The sequence below is a fragment of the Onychostoma macrolepis genome, chromosome 09 (assembly GCF_012432095.1).
Source record: "Onychostoma macrolepis isolate SWU-2019 chromosome 09, ASM1243209v1, whole genome shotgun sequence".
Taxonomy (NCBI): domain Eukaryota; kingdom Metazoa; phylum Chordata; class Actinopteri; order Cypriniformes; family Cyprinidae; genus Onychostoma; species Onychostoma macrolepis.
In genome coordinates, this window is record NC_081163.1 from 27661668 (window position 1) to 27677744 (window position 16077).

General features: G+C 38.3%; 2 protein-coding genes across 4 annotated transcripts; one reads left to right on the forward strand and one right to left on the reverse strand.

Annotated features, from left to right (window-relative positions):
- Positions 1-132: 132 nt before the first annotated feature.
- On the reverse strand, positions 133-9941 carry steap3 (STEAP family member 3, metalloreductase). 3 transcript variants are annotated; one of them, XM_058787092.1, is made up of 6 exons: positions 9803-9941; positions 8240-8732; positions 7625-8152; positions 5732-5896; positions 1120-1394; positions 133-751 (listed from the first exon to the last, which is right to left on the reverse strand). In XM_058787092.1, the coding sequence occupies exons 2-5, from the start codon at positions 8723-8725 to the stop codon at positions 1122-1124; spliced, it is 1452 nt and encodes a 483-aa protein (XP_058643075.1). In that variant the 5' UTR covers positions 8726-8732; positions 9803-9941; the 3' UTR covers positions 133-751; positions 1120-1121. The 3 variants fall into 3 exon arrangements, with proteins under 3 accessions (XP_058643075.1, XP_058643076.1, XP_058643074.1); XM_058787093.1 differs by lacking the exon at positions 1120-1394; XM_058787091.1 differs by having other exon boundaries at positions 133-1394.
- Positions 9926-15609, forward strand: LOC131546952 (uncharacterized). The gene is made up of 5 exons (XM_058787094.1): positions 9926-10479; positions 10660-10765; positions 11853-11969; positions 12097-12175; positions 14749-15609. The coding sequence occupies exons 1-5, from the start codon at positions 10304-10306 to the stop codon at positions 14889-14891; spliced, it is 621 nt and encodes a 206-aa protein (XP_058643077.1). The 5' UTR covers positions 9926-10303; the 3' UTR covers positions 14892-15609.
- The last annotated feature ends 468 nt before the right edge of the window (positions 15610-16077 follow it).

Below are 16077 nucleotides of genomic sequence, written 5' to 3' on the forward strand. Positions count from 1 at the left end.
ATTTTGTGAAATTAAGTTGAATGTATAAGTCATGCTTTCACAACACCAAAAATACTGATTGATTGAAAGTTCAATTCAAAACTTCTTTCCAGTACTACATCCACAATAACGACAGCCAATCAGTCAGACCGGGAAAGTGAAACTCAAAATTTATTAACATTTAGTAAAAAAATTTTCAGAGCAACATATGCAGTCATTGCATACTGTACAACTGGGCCATTTTGAATTTGAATTTGTATTGTATATCTGTGTAAATAACCAAACATCCAAACATTATTTTAAACTTTTTACATAATTACAAACAATAATTTCACACATGCTTTGTTTATAACAGTTTTGACACATAACATGCAATTTTGGTCATTATTAGTATTCAGTACTTAGATGGAGTTTGCAAATTGAGTTTACACAGTAACTGGCCCGGAGGATGATCATCTGAGGTATTGGCATACTGTAGTAATAATACAAAGCACATGTTAAGTCATTTTAGTGCAAATTGTAAAAGCTGAGCCAGGAGTTGAAGACTTTTATACCTCAGTACGAATGACTAAGCTAAAAGCTGTGTGATTCAGACCTGAGTTTTGAGTCTATGCATAGGTGTAAGACTCGGATATCAAAACAAAACACTAATGATGGCTTTTATATTCTAGTGAACAGAAATAGAAAGCTGAAGGTCTTGAGGTCTTTGTACGTGTGAGCGGAGTGCTAGTCTGTGTGCCTCTGAGAGAAGATCACAACTGGTACACTGCACCTAAAAACACAAACATCCAATCAGAATACTGAACTTGACTATAAAATTTACCTTATCATATCTGTCTTTTTATTTTTCCCTTATGAAGATGAGACAAAATTTGCCAGTGTGACAATCTCATCATGTCATTATTGTTCCCATTTTAGATAAGGCTGACTGACTTAAAGTAGTCAGATTTTGGCCAGTCTCAAAATCCACACATTTTAGCTGTAATGTTTTTTCACTTGCGTTCCAGTTGAGACCTGCATCTTTAAAGTGTTGACCATTTAACTGCCAAATGTATCTAACCTGTTTAACACTTCATTTAATATAAGTCCTTAATTGCACCAAGCTTTTAAACATGAGTGTTCTTGCAATCATTTCCAGACCTCTATGGTATTTCATTAGCCACCACATGGTGGTGCTGTAAGACTGGACAGTTGCGTTTACTCTCCCATCCCCGGCGGATTCTTGTCAGTCTGGTGAGGATGCATGGCAGAAGAAGGACGCAACGGCACAACAGAACAACGCAGGGTAGAGCTACAGCCAATAAGTAGCTTGGCGGCATATAGAATGGATATGCCTCAATGTGGAAGGCAAAATCCCAGCCAAAGAAGAGCGTGTGCATGATGGACAGAGTCAGAGCAATGTAGCCCAAACCAGACTAAAGGAAGAAGAGAGAGAAAACTTTATTCAAAAAACTGTGATTGTGCTTTTGGGTTGAATGTGTTGATTTGCATGCTAATCAAAGACACTGCCAAAACTATCTGAAATCACACCACAATATCTGGTCAATATCAGAGCAACATTTCCATGTTTCCTCCTAGCCTAAAAATGATCTATCATCAATTATTTGCACCAAAACTAGCAAGGTATGACTAACATCAACATGTAGTGTGAGAGATCAAATGCGGCACATTGGAAATTCAGATGCCAGGTATAAACTAGGCTTCCAAGAACCACATTGTTCTTACAGGTACAGACACGTGTGCTTGAGAGGGGTTGGATATAATCTCTGCAGGACAGTGTGTCTTAAAATTAAGTGGGATGAATATTCCAGGTCTGAACAGACTTTTTTGTTGTTTATTTTCCGAGCTCAGGTACAAGTGCACAGGCAGTTTTGGCCAGGGCAGAGGTAGCCAGTCCTGACTCTGGAGGGTTACCTTCCTGCAGACCAGGGGCCTCATTTATAAAGTGTGCGTATGCACAGATTTGATCTTAGAGTGTGCGTACGCTTAAATCAACACCAGCGCTCATTTTTGTAAAAACTGCTTTTGATGTGGAAAAGTGCTTAGTGTCACGTCAGGGTCTGAGCAGACGTACACACCTGCAGTCGGAGTACTGCAGGTTTTTGGAAATGTAAGCCGTTCTTGCAGCTCGCTGTTGTAAATTAAAGAATTTGAACGATGACTGGTGATCTTTATATGTTAATGACATTAATTAGGAGTCGTTTACAAGGCAGAGAGCTGAAACCACTCAGTTGTGTGAAAGTTCAAGATCATTTGCGATTCATAGATTTCACATCTGAAAGACGTGTACGTGTGTTTTCTGTACGTATGTTCATTCTATGAATCACACATACACATATTTGAGAGATGATCGTAAGATCAAATTTAGGATGGTTTCTGCGCAACATTTTATGAATGAGGCCCGAGGGCTGGGCAACTTTGGTCCTGGAAGGCCAGTGTCCTGCAGAGTTTAGCGCCAACCCTAATCAAACACACCTGCCTGTAACTTTCTAGTGATCTTGAAGACATTGATTAGCTTGTTCAATTTTGTTTGATTAAGGCTGGATTTAAACTCTGCAGGACCGAAGTTGCCCAGCCCTGCTCCAACACACCTTTAAGTTAAGCCGGGCTCACACTGTGCAATTTTTAAAAGTCCTTTAGGATTGTACTTGTCAGACTGTAAGAACATGATGATCATGTCACACGGTGGGATTGTCATTAATGTCAGACTGTACGACAGTCAAAACGCGTTAAAAATGGGTGTGCGCAAGAAAACTCGTCTGGAGTTCTACATTATCAACTCATACACGTTCAGTGACTGCGAGCTGCATTGCACGTAATGTTGGCTATCATTAAAAGTATATGAATGGCGGCAATACCGGTGTATTTAAGAAGAATTGCGTGAGCAGCACTCTGGTTTTTATCAGAGCAAAGGCAACGTATCATATAAACTCCGTGAGCAGAGGATGAGAGCGCCATAGAGTATATAAATATGTCAAACCAGTGATCAAAGACTACAGATTTTAGCCTAGGATTATAGGAATCTTTTAGGATTTTCAAAATTTGTCTCAGACGACCAAATCGTGGCCAAATTCGCACAGAGTGAGCTGGGCTTTATCCTGAGCACTATGATTAGCTTGGTCAGGTGTGTTTGATTAGGGTTGGAGCTAAACTGGTAGTCCTCCAGGTTCTAGTCCTGGGGGGTATTCCAGAAAGCTTTGTTCGTTCACTTCAGAGCTATCAGCGCGTGTACTTCCCTGGTACATACATGGTAAATATCTTGTACCTAGCCTACAGGCAAATGAGTGGTAACACAAGGTACTTACCTGAGGTGTATGTACATGGTAACAAATAAGAAACACGGCTGTACTTAACTGGTAATTAGTTTGTACATACAGACAAGTGTGCGTAATAACGGTCAATTACAGGTAGTGCCTGTACATGGTAACTAATTAGATACTTTACTGTACTTACTAATGTATGTACATGGTGAATATGGAGTACTTACGGACAAGTGGGTACAAACTGGCACATCCTTACAGTATCTGTATATGGTAACTAATAAGACACATCACTGTATATACTAATGGTATGTACATGGTAAATGTGTAGCACCTACGGAAAAATGTACTATTATGTGGTAACAAACAAGACACACACTGTACTTGGTATACATGTGGTAAATATGTAGTACTTTACAAACAAGTGTGTGTTAATGTTAAATTGCTCTCCACAACAGTGCTTACAAAGTTTGAAGAACTGGTAATTCCTGTGCAATGTGTATGTAAAATGGTGCACTTTATTTTACAGTCCTATTTCCATATACTTACTATGTAAGTACTGGTGTATGTACCTATTAGTTAAAGGGATAGTTCACCCAAAAATGAAAATTCTGTCATCATTTACTCACCCTCAAGTAGTTCCAAACCTGTATGAATTTCTTTCTTCTGCCGAACACAAAGGAAGATATTTTGAAGAAAGTTTGTAACCAGGCTGTTTTGGGGCACTATTGACTTCCATAGTAGGAAAAAAAAATACTATGGAAGTCAATAGTGCCCCAGAACTGCTCTGTTTCCCACATTCTTCAGAATATCTTCCTTTGTGTTCAGTAGAACACATTCATACAGGTTTGGAACTACTTGAGGGTGAGTAAATGATGACAGAATTTTCATTTTTGGGTGAACTATCCCTTTAATGTACAGAAAAAGTTATGCGGTACTCAAGTTATAAACATGGGGGTATAAACATGGACCAAGGTACTTATTGAGTAATTGATGGTGGTACATAGTAAGTATATGGAAATAGGATTGTAAAATAAAGTGCACCATTTTACATAAACATTACACAGGAATTACCAGTTCTTCAAACTTTGTAAGCACTGTTGTGGAGAGCAATTTAACATTAACACACACTTGTTTGTAAATACTACTTATTTACCACGTGTATACCAAGTACAGTATGTGTCTTGTTTGTTACCACATAATAGCAAATTTTTCCATAGGTGCTACATATTTATCATGTACATATCATTAGTATGTACAGTAATGTGTCTTATTAGTTACCATATATGGATACTGTAAGGACCTGCCTGTTTGTACCCACTTGTCCGTAAGTACTACATATTTACCATGTATACACATTAGTTAGTACAGTAAAGTATCTAATTAATTACCATGTACGGGCACTACCTGTAATTCTTACCCACACTTGTCTGTACGTACAAACTAATTACCATGCATGTACGACTGTTAAGTACAGCTGTGTTTCTCATTTGTTACCATGTACATACACCTCAGGTAAGTACTTTGTGTTACCACTCATTTGCCTGTAGGTACAATATATTTACCATGTATGTACCAGGGAAGTACACGTACTGTAAAATAAAGTGCTACCTAGTTATCAATATATATTAATTATAAAACACTATTATAACAAGGTAATGTTTATTTTATTCTAATATACTCATTATATTTTATTGCCATGGATCTGCATTTTCTATAATATATTTCTATAATAAAAATACATATGTTATATTTCCTATTATATAATTGGCATAGAACAAACAATTTAGTTCTTATTCTCAGTGATTAAAAGATTAAACGAAAAAAAAAAAGACAAATGATTGCACAACTATCAATTAGGTGGCGATATGCACTAAGAACGTATTGAGAATGTCTTGTGTGTTAACCAGGAACATATTCTGGGTTGAATGAAATTACTCCCGGATGCGTTTTTAGAACCAGCATACCTTGAGTAAGCAAGGTTTGGGTTAATGAACCGAGAGTTCATGGTTTAGCAGATGGTAAGTTAACCTTGCTTTCTGGAATAACCCCCTGCTTAAGGAAACCTTCCTTCCTACAGAGCTTAACTCCAACTCCAATCAAACACGATGAACAAAGGTGTTCAGGGTTATTTAAAAAATACAAGCAGGTGTGTTGGAATAGGGTTGAACTGAACTGCAGGAAGCAAGTAGCAGTTGCAGGGTTACCTATCCTTGGTTTATGCAGAGTAGCTATTGGTTCTCTAAAGCTCCAGCCAAAGTAGTTATATGTGATTAATGTTTTACAGCAGTGTTTCCCAACCCTGTTCCTGGGAGCAAACCAACAATGCAAATCATAGAACTCTTCCTAATCAAACACACCTGATTCAACTCAACAGAGACACCAAGAACTGAAAAGGATGGGTCAGATAAGAGAGACATCCAAAAAGTGTGTTGTTGGTGTGCCTCCAGGAACAGGACTGAGAAACACTGTTATGGTGTGCATGGCCTCACCTGTACAAATGTAAACTCTCTCCAATTGAGAGTGTTGCCCACTGAGGGTAGGGAAGTGATGGCCAGTAAAGAAAGGACACCCAGGCCCAACACTCCACAAGAAAGGTACAACTCAGATCGCCAAACACCCAGCTCATCCCAGAGCTCCTCAGCACCTGCGTTAACCTGATATGTTCAGACAAACACACAGCAGACACTATACTTTACTGTTGTGGGGCACTTCAGGTCACGCACTAAACCTTTAAAGATCTACAGTATTGTTCAAAATAATAGCAGTACAATGTGACTAACCAGAATAATCAAGGTTTTTAGTATATTTTTTATTGCTACGTGGCAAACAAGTCACCAGTAGGTGCAGTAGATTCTCAGAAAACAAACAAGACCCAGCATTCATGATATGGACCCTCTTAAGGCTGTGCAATCGGGCAATTAGTTGAATTAGTTGAAAGGGGTGTGTTCAAAAAAATAGCAGTGTGGCATTCAATCACTGAGGTCATCAATTTTGTGAAGAAACAGGTGTGAATCAGGTGGCCCCTATTTAAGGATGAAGCCAGCACTTGCTAAACATGCATTTGAAAGCCTGAGGAAAATGGGTCGTTCAAGACATTGTTCAGAACAGCGTACTTTGATTAAAAAGTTGATTGGAGAGGGGAAAACCTATAAAGAGGTGCAAAAACTTATAGGCTGTTCAGCTAAAATGATCTCCAATGCCTTAAAATGGAGAGCAAAAGCAGAGAAACGTGGAAGAAAACGGAAGACAACCATCAAAATGGATCGAAGAATAACCAGAATGGCAAAGGCTCAGCCAATGATCACCTCCAGGATGATCAAAGACAGTCTGGAGTTACCTGTAAGTACTGTGACAGTTAGAAGACGTCTGTGTGAAGCTAATCTATTTTCAAGAATCCCCATAAAGTCCCTCTGTTAAAAAAGGCATGTGCAGAAGAGGTTACAATTTGCCAAAGAACACATCAACTGGCCTAAAGAGAAATGGAGGAACATTTTGTGGACTGATGAGAGTAAAATTGTTCTTTTGGGTCCAAGGGCCACAGGCAGTTTGTGAGACGACCCCAAACTCTGAATTCAAGCCACAGTACACAGTGAAGACAGTGAAGCATGGTGGTGCAAGCATCATGATATGGGCATGTTTCTCCTACTATGGTGTTGGGCCTATTTATCGCATACCAGGGATCATGGATCAGTTTGCATATGTTAAAATACTTGAAGAGGTCATGTTGCCCTATGCTGAAGAGGACATGCCCTTGAAATGGTTGTTTCAACAAGACAATGACCCCAAACACACTAGTAAACGAGCAAAGTCTTGGTTCCAAACCAACAAAATTAATGTTATGGAGTGGCCAGCCCAATCTCCGGACCTTAATCCAATCGAGAACTTGTGGGGTGATATCAAAAATGCTGTTTCTGAAGCAAAACCAAGAAATGTGAATGAATTGTGGAATGTTGTTAAAGAATCATGGAGTGGAATAACAGCTGAGAGGTGCCACAAGTTGGTTGACTCCATGCCACACAGATGTGAAGCAGTTTTAAAAACTGTGGTCATACAACTAAATATTAGTTTAGTGATTCACAGGATTGCTAAATCCTAGAAACAAAAACGTTTGTACAAAATAGTTTTGAGTTTGTACAGTCAAAGGCAGACACTGCTATTTTTTTGAACACACCCCTTTCAACTAATTGCCCAATTGCACAGCCTTAAGAGCGTGCATATCATGAATGCTGGGTCTTGTTTGTTTTCTGAGAATCTACTGCACCTACTGGTAACTTGTTTGCCACGTAGCAATAAAAAATATACTAAAAACCTTGATTATTCTGGTTAGTCACATTGTACTGCTATTATTTTGAACAATACTGTATATTCTCAGGTTGGCGCACCTGTCTGTAGGCAGTATTGACAGTCCTGTGCAGTGTAATTCTGCGCAGCGGCAGGCAAAGGCTGTAGACACCATGCAACGCTGCACAAAGGAAGCTCAACAGGCCCAGTTGTTTCCTCCGCTGCAACCAGTTGTCCAACCAGGATGGGAAACGCCGGTACTTGGTGCCCCTCCAGAGCTGCAACCACGCAGCAAACAATCCTGGGAAGTATACGAGTGCCAGGGTCACCAAGGCTACTGCTGGAAGGCTTTCGTTCACCAGGTCAAGGGTGAGACGGTAGAAAGCATTGTGTCCTTGTGCAAGAAAAGGCAGCAAAATTCCCCGCAGGAAACCATAGCCATAGAAAAAGAGAAAAAGGAGGAAGGTGACAACAACCGGGCCACTCCAAGATGGGAACAGGCGCAATGGGGCTGCCTCAATTTTTCGAGCTGCAGACAAGCCACCCATATCCACGGGGTGGAACCCCATCTGCCGAGCCAACTGCACAACTTTCTTCTTCCCCTCTGTACTGTTACTGCAGATCAGTACCTACAGTAGTGAAAGGTAGAAAATCACAGATTTCAAATAACCCTGTATTTGTTTCCAGCAGATACAGATAAAACAACAGACCCTGACCTGTCTGCTTCCATCATGAGCCCCAGTCTGCAGCTCCCAGGTTGAAACTGTGTTAAAACCTTTGACCACTTGACTGTCTGGAAACAGCTCAGCTAGTCGTTCCGCATTGGACGTCCCATGGATGTTCATCTCTGCTGCGTTACTTACATCCACAAGCACCTTCCCTGCCAGTGCAGACTGTAACCCCAGCAAGGAGCGGTAATGCTCAGGGAACAATGCCATAAACACTAGGCACACTGCTTGTGATACTGCCCCCTCCTGGTTCCTCAACCCCACTGCATCAGGGAACAGTCCTGATGGGATGCGATTCACACAGCGACTTCCAACCACCACTCGCACACCAGAAGCTACCAGCCGCACTGCCAGTGAGCGAGAGAAATCTCCAGAGCCTAGTATGGCCACTGTAGGGCTGGTTAGACATACAGGTAGGGCATCAGCAGGGCCTTCAGAGTCTGAGAGCAAAGGAGTTTTCATATCTTCTGCCATAATGAACCTGAGAAGAAGAGTGTGTGGTTAGGAAATGATGTGCATTTATTAGTGCTGGGCAACGATTAATCGCATCCAAAATAAAAGTTTTTGTGTACATAATAAATGTGTGTGTACTGTGTATATTTATTATGTATATAAAGACACACACATACAGTATATATTTTGAAAATACTTACATGTATTTACATGCATATATATATATTTATATTCATATAATTTATATTATATATAAATATATTTAATGTATAAACAACATATTTTTCTTAAATATATGCAAGTGTGTGTATTTATATATAGACTACATAATAAATATACACAGTACACACACATTTATTATGTACACAAAAACATTTAATTTGGATGTGATTAATCACGATTAATCGTTGCCCAGCACTAGCATTTATATATTTGGACATTTCCAAACTGCTGTCCTGTTACCGTTAAAGTAATAAAGGCACAAATTCAAATGTTTTTTAGAGATCGGACTATTAGATATGTTTGATGAACTATTATTAACTTACATAAGTTCGTTAATAGGCTACATGTGTGTAATTAACTTGAAATAATAATAATAAAATAATGTAGTTTAGTTTCTGAATATTTGTGCACCACATGAAAATGACACCATATCAAAATCATTTAACATTCCACATTCTGACACACAGAAACTAACAATATTTCCCTTTCTACAGCATAACAGAGAAACGAGTAGACCGATAATCTCATTCCATTTTCTCAAATTCAAATTCTCATTTTTTGTTTTGTTTTTGTTTGTATGTTTATTTATGTGTATATTGTATTGTTTAATAAACATTGGATGACATGTATTGTTGTTGTAGTAGTTTTTATTAGAGCTTATAGTTAGGCTATATTGTTGAGCATGTTAAAATTTATTTTTTTCGCCTTTCAAATGAGTTGTCAGTAGGTTTCGTTTCTGCTGAAGGGGTGGTTCTCATTTACTCAGCAAATGTTAAAAATAACTTTTACATTGAAATTACATTCTTTAACATCATTATATATCCATATCAGAAAATCCATTATACTATATGCTGATTTATCATGTACTCAACTCACCACTTTCATATAACTTCACTTTTTCTGGCGACTCTTGAACTGTGCTGTGCTGTTCCAGGACTGTATAACCGGTGCGCTTCCGTTACTGTGCACTAGAGATATAAGACCGTGCAGAAAAAGACATTCCTTATCATACTCGGACTATCTTTATAGAACATAGGGGAGCGTTTCTGAATTCTAGTGTCAAGTTAACAGCCGATTGGTCCGACTGATCAATCTAAGATGACGTCTCGAGACCCCTCCATTCCTTTTACTGCTCTGAGCTCCTGTGTTAACGCCCCCTACACGCAGCTGACAATAGAAAATAACCTGAAATTAAATTGGATTATAAATAATGCATAATCCATGACTGGAAGAGACGTGTACTGGACATGGGCCTTTCGTGTGAAGTGCGGCGCATCGGCTGTTATTTTGCTAATATTTTGTAGACAGCATAACGGTCTCAGCTGATCCGGATCCATTTGTAAACATCTGCACGGCCGCGATAAGGACGCGGTGAACATGAGCAGAGCAGGCTTGTTACGCGACGAGGCGGCTTCTCGCTCCGCCGACTCCTCCTGCAGCTCTAACCGGACAATGACTGTGTGTGTGTCCGTGTTGGCAGCACTGGTTCTCGGTATCGGGATACTGTGCGCCCTAGCAGCCGGTCCGCTTCATGCACAGTGCTTTGTTGAGTGGTATGTACAGTATAGCCACATCTGACACATATTCTGCATGTGTCACGCTTACTCCTGATTTCTAGAAACATATAACATATTATTTAAATTCTTATATTGCATCTATTGCATGCATATACGCATATTAAATATTTCCACATTTTCTGATTTTAACCTATTTTTTGTTTATTTTTTTATCAGGAAAATAGGTATTCCTTGCTTTGACGTCTCCTCCCTCTTGGTCAATCAAATTAAAGAGTGGTCAACAGAAACATGTCCTGGGAAGAATCAAAGATGCCTTTATTCTGTGAGTGTGTGCATGAATAGACTAAAGAAAAAGACTTGGGATTTATATTGTTTCGGATGATGAATATATCATACAATAAGAATCCATTGAAATTACAGTACCTCTTACAAAAAAAGTGGTGGTGGTGTCATGGCACAGTGATGGTCGGATAGTGAGGCCATACTTTGACACTGTTCTGAATTATTACCTTGCTGAACTCCCAAACGTGTGATTCCAATTGAAACTGCCAGCAAAATTTCGCAGAGGAATCATAAATGTGACTGCACTAAGGGCATCTGGGTATGCAAAGTGTGCATGTGCAAATGGGCCTGCAGGGGGAACTTTTAATTAAAATGAGGGAACAAATTCTTAATTTGTGGCCATGATAAATATATATTTTTTTGTTTGCATGACATATGCGGGGCTCCTAATTTCTTGCATACATTTGTTATTTTTGCACTAGAGCAGCAACATCATTTTCTTCTTCTTTTTTTTTTTTTTTAACTACGTGCAAACGCTGCATTGTGGGGCCAAATAATAATAATAATAAAAAAGAAAAAACACTGTGTGAGAGGTTGGTAGCTAGCTAGTTGAAAATATATTAAACGATGGACAAATACAAACATAAAATGGGCATTAAAGAGGAAAGAGAGGGTAGAGAAGTTGACAAGAATATTTTTTTTTTTGTGTGTGTGAACCTATTGTGAATGACACTGATGTCAAAGGTGAGAGGAAAGATTTTTCGGTTAATATTAGCTGTTGCGTGTCTTTGGATGAGAACAGCAATGCATCTCTGGGATAACAACATTTCAAGATCTGGCCATTTTTTCGTACTTTTTTTTTTTTTTTTTATAGGCCCAGGGCTGACTTGCTAAGCCACTGTACTGCAACCTTTACTATACTGAACATCAGAGGTCTGAAACGTTTAAAACATCTTAATCATCTTCCACAACAATCAAATACACTGAATGCTAATCTTTACTCACTTCTTGTGCTCTTTGTTTTCTTGCTGCTCTCCATGATTTTAGGCATACATGTATGCTTATCATGCATGCCTTGCTAACTATGATAGTTGCCACCTACATGTGATTCTGGTTCATATCTTTAGCTGGTGTCTGTAAATGCAGAGGACATCACTGCTACACACACCACTCCAGTGATGAGGTTTGTGGATGACATCACCTTTAACCTGAGCAGTCCATACCCAGATTCCTGTGATGTTCAGGTGAGTGTGACATTAGCTTTCTTACAAAGCCGTGCACACTTTGGATGCTAAGTGTCCTGACAATAATTAAATCTTACTGGGGCAGTCTTAGAAATATTCAGTCATTCTGTTTTTGAAATTTCCTCAGGGCCAGTCTGTCTCTCGAAGCTGGTATGCCATTTTAGACTCAGGAACAAACTACATGAACATGTACAACCTCATGAGAGGTGAGTGAGAGAAACTGAGGGTGAACTAATCTTGTGAAGTCTTAATAAGATTACTGATCAAATCTGACACTTCCCTGAAATACGACCCATCGGGGCGTTTACTAAATTTTCAACACTATTGACAACAGGACACTTTCATATTAATGCATTGTACCCTTTTATCTGTGTCATAATTTGGTTGTCAGAACATTGCCTTCTGATATGCAATCGTGATCATGGGTTTGATCCCAAGGAATATATGTGCTCATTAATTTATATGCACAATAAATCACTTTCCAACACTTCTGCCAAATGCATAAATGTAAATGTTTTTTTTTGACAAATGGTGGGTAAGGAACTATGTAAAAAGTCTACACATTGCATTTAAATGAACACACATTTTGATTGGTCATGACAGTCATATGTCATTTCATGACAACAGATGCAACACAACATTGTCATTATTTTAATGCCAGCTAGAGGGCACTTAACTTTAAAACTTAAATATTGGTCTTAATAAGGTGCTCGCACAAATGACCTATAGGGTCTTTTTTGGAGGACAGTCTTGTAAGAATACCTATATTTGGGCTGGGCGATAAAACAATATAATATTGAGTCGTGATAAAATGTATGTCAATAACAATGATAAGCTCTGCACATTTTTATTCGATATGGATTAATCAAATGTCACAAATAAATGCAACAACAGCCAGTCAGTGCTTGTCACTAATAGGCTAACTCTGATACACAAACGCTCCAGTTACTTATGTTATAACTTAATGTTATGGGGAAACTCCTGTTTACTCTGAATACTGAAACTTGATTTGTTTATGCTCGTGTAGCTGCACAAGCAAATGGCATTTCAGCCCACCAAAATGGGCAGAGCTGACTGCCTATATATATCGGAGCTGAATAACATTTCTTCAGAATCTTTTGACCGATAGTGACAGTCATCAACTTGACCGATAGTGACAGTCATCAACTTGCATGCAGCTTTATAGCATGGCAGTCTACACAATGCTCGTTCCTGTTATCTCAGCAAACAGAGGTTACGTTAGTAACTGAAGTGTTCCCTTTTGAAAACGTTGTCTCACGTTGCGTGAAAGCTATGGGAAACATATACGAAGACGCTCTGTGAGCCCAGCCCCAGAGCGCCTGCAATGAGGGCTCCTAAGAAGCATGAGCTAATAATGAGACCCAGGTCCTGAGGTCAGGGCCTACATATCATATACCTTTTCCACTCGTATAGGGGTTCAGGGAAATTAGGCGGACAAGATCCATGCCTGAAGGGCAGGCATGGCCAGGTTATAGAACCTAGTGAAGGTAGACCAGCCGGTGGCTGCACAGATATTACCAATTGAAACCCTGCTGGACCAAGCCCAGGAGGATGCCATTCCTGTTTTCAGCAACCCATTTTAGTGCATGTTCCTTTAAATGCTAATGGCCTCTACTCACCCCACCCCTCTCTTCCGTGGGATGACGAGCTGTTCTCATGAGACTGTTTACTTTACTTTACGGAAATTGCTAACTAGCACGTTATTAGGAAAGGCGATTTGCAAATATTCATAAAAGAACCTTATACTCACTTCTTCTGTAGGTGAAGCTGGATCACGAATGATTTGCGCAAACATAAACGCATTTAGGTAGATCGGGGGGCGCATTCCCTTCAAAAACAGAGGTAATCTACTGCTTCTCCAGCGGCTCAGATGTTGGGAGTAAATGACGACTACTATATTAATTATTACATCAAACAACAAAACATCTCAATCGCTTAGGAGCCATTCTTGTCAACTCTTGCTTCGGCGTCAAAACAATGGCGGACTGACAGCTCACTCAGGGCGAGTCTAAGGTAAAACGCTACTGTAAATCAACAATTGTGTGAGGGGCTTGGGTCTGTGTGACGTCACACAGACAGGCATCTGAGAATGGCTTGATATGAGAAAGGGGAAATGATTTAACGAGAAAAACACTGGATGGATCTTTATCATTATAGGGCAGTTGAGTACACACACTGCCAACACACATTTCAGTTCAAACAACTTGTAAAAGTGCATGTCGCATCCAATGACTCCTGAGTCCAGCAAGAAGATGATCTTCACACTGAAGGAGAAAATTCGGATAAATTGGCATTCAGCGCTGACTTATATAGGCAGTCGGCCGCATAGCATTTTACACAATGTGAGACACGTTTTCGAAAGAGAACTCAAACACATGCAACGCTCACTGTAACGTATGCGTCTCAGTATATGAGGACATTGCAAACTTTTCACAGTTTAAATTGAGAAAAACTACTGTCAAATACAGAAAATTTGGAAGTAAAACTGAAACACCTTTGCGAAAAACTGTCATAATAATGATAATAATAATAATAATAATAATGGTTTTAAAGAATATCACACAACCAAGGTGTTTTTTTTCAATAATTTATACAATTATACAGTGCTGTTGTGCAGCATCTTATGTGCACAACAGCTTATAAATAAATAAATAAAATACAAATAAATAAATAAAAATGCAGTGTTTTGTTGTACAATTTAATCCAGGAAATATAAAAAATTCATGAATGCATCTTTCTGTTTGTATGTATTTTGCAGGTAGTGGTCTCTCATCTTCTCCTAGTTTTACTGAATCTACCAGTGACAGACTGTGTACCCAGTTTTCCTCCACGACAGAAACTTCCCCCATAAGCAGCCTGCACACATCTGGATCTCCACATATTAATAGAATAAATACATAAAAGTGATTTCAGTAGTTTTAAATCAAATGTATTTTTAATTACCACATGTAAAATGTGAAACGTTTTACCAGTGAAAGAAAAAAATACTTAACATTGATTTCAGTATCAATTAGCAAAAATTTCTTTGAAAATTGAATAAAATAATTTATTTTACCCACAATCACTCTGTATGTCTGTACCACTACACAACTACATATGGTAATAATTATCTACAAGCACTTTGTGATGCCTATGCATCTCTTACATCCTTAACCTTAATGCTCATTAATCCCCATCCTGTTAAAATGTGGACATTTTTCTCATACAAGATCCTATTTTTTTATTTTTTTAAATTGGCAAATTTTATGTATGAATATGCATGTATCAAAAGGTCACAATGAAATGTATATTCAAGGCAGCTTTTAATTTTTTTTTACCAAATTTAAGTATACTTGCTAACAGGATTTGATTACCAATTCATGTTTTTTTATAGGGTAACACCAGCTTACCACATGCACTTTTCATGCACTTCAGTTATTATTAGTATTATAATGTTAAGTTAATTATTTCTGTAAATTATTTAATTAGTCACACTGGGATGGTATTTTCTGAGAATGGAAAAATACCCAAATGGAAATGTAATGCAAACATGCATGCTATTTTATTTCAGCTTTTGCCTGTAACATTTGCATAATTTCAGGCTCAGGTTTACAATAATCCTCATTAAATCACTTTTACACTCAATCCCTTTATATCTTTATCTTATTTGGCTAAAATTACTGATACTGTGACACCAAGATTCTAAAACAACACAAACAATGCATTTTGACAGAAAAACACCTGCTTTAGCAAATAATTCACCAACATAATGAATCGCTACAGAAAAAAGACAGGCTATTTTTGATTAAATAATTAATTAATTACTTTTTTTTCTCTAATTAATTAATTTGGTTTGTAATACGGAGGACAAAAGAGAAAGTCACATTATAAATACATATTTTAGTGGTATATCACAATGCTTTGCAACACATATGACTGTGCATCATTTAACAATTCAAATTTCACACTGTATATCATAATATTGTAATATTAATATACTATTAATATACTATACACAAAACATATCGCATATACACAATATTTCATTATCCATAGCAGTTTTGCATTAAATATTGTGCTGTTTAAGCAGACGAGAAAGAAACTGCAG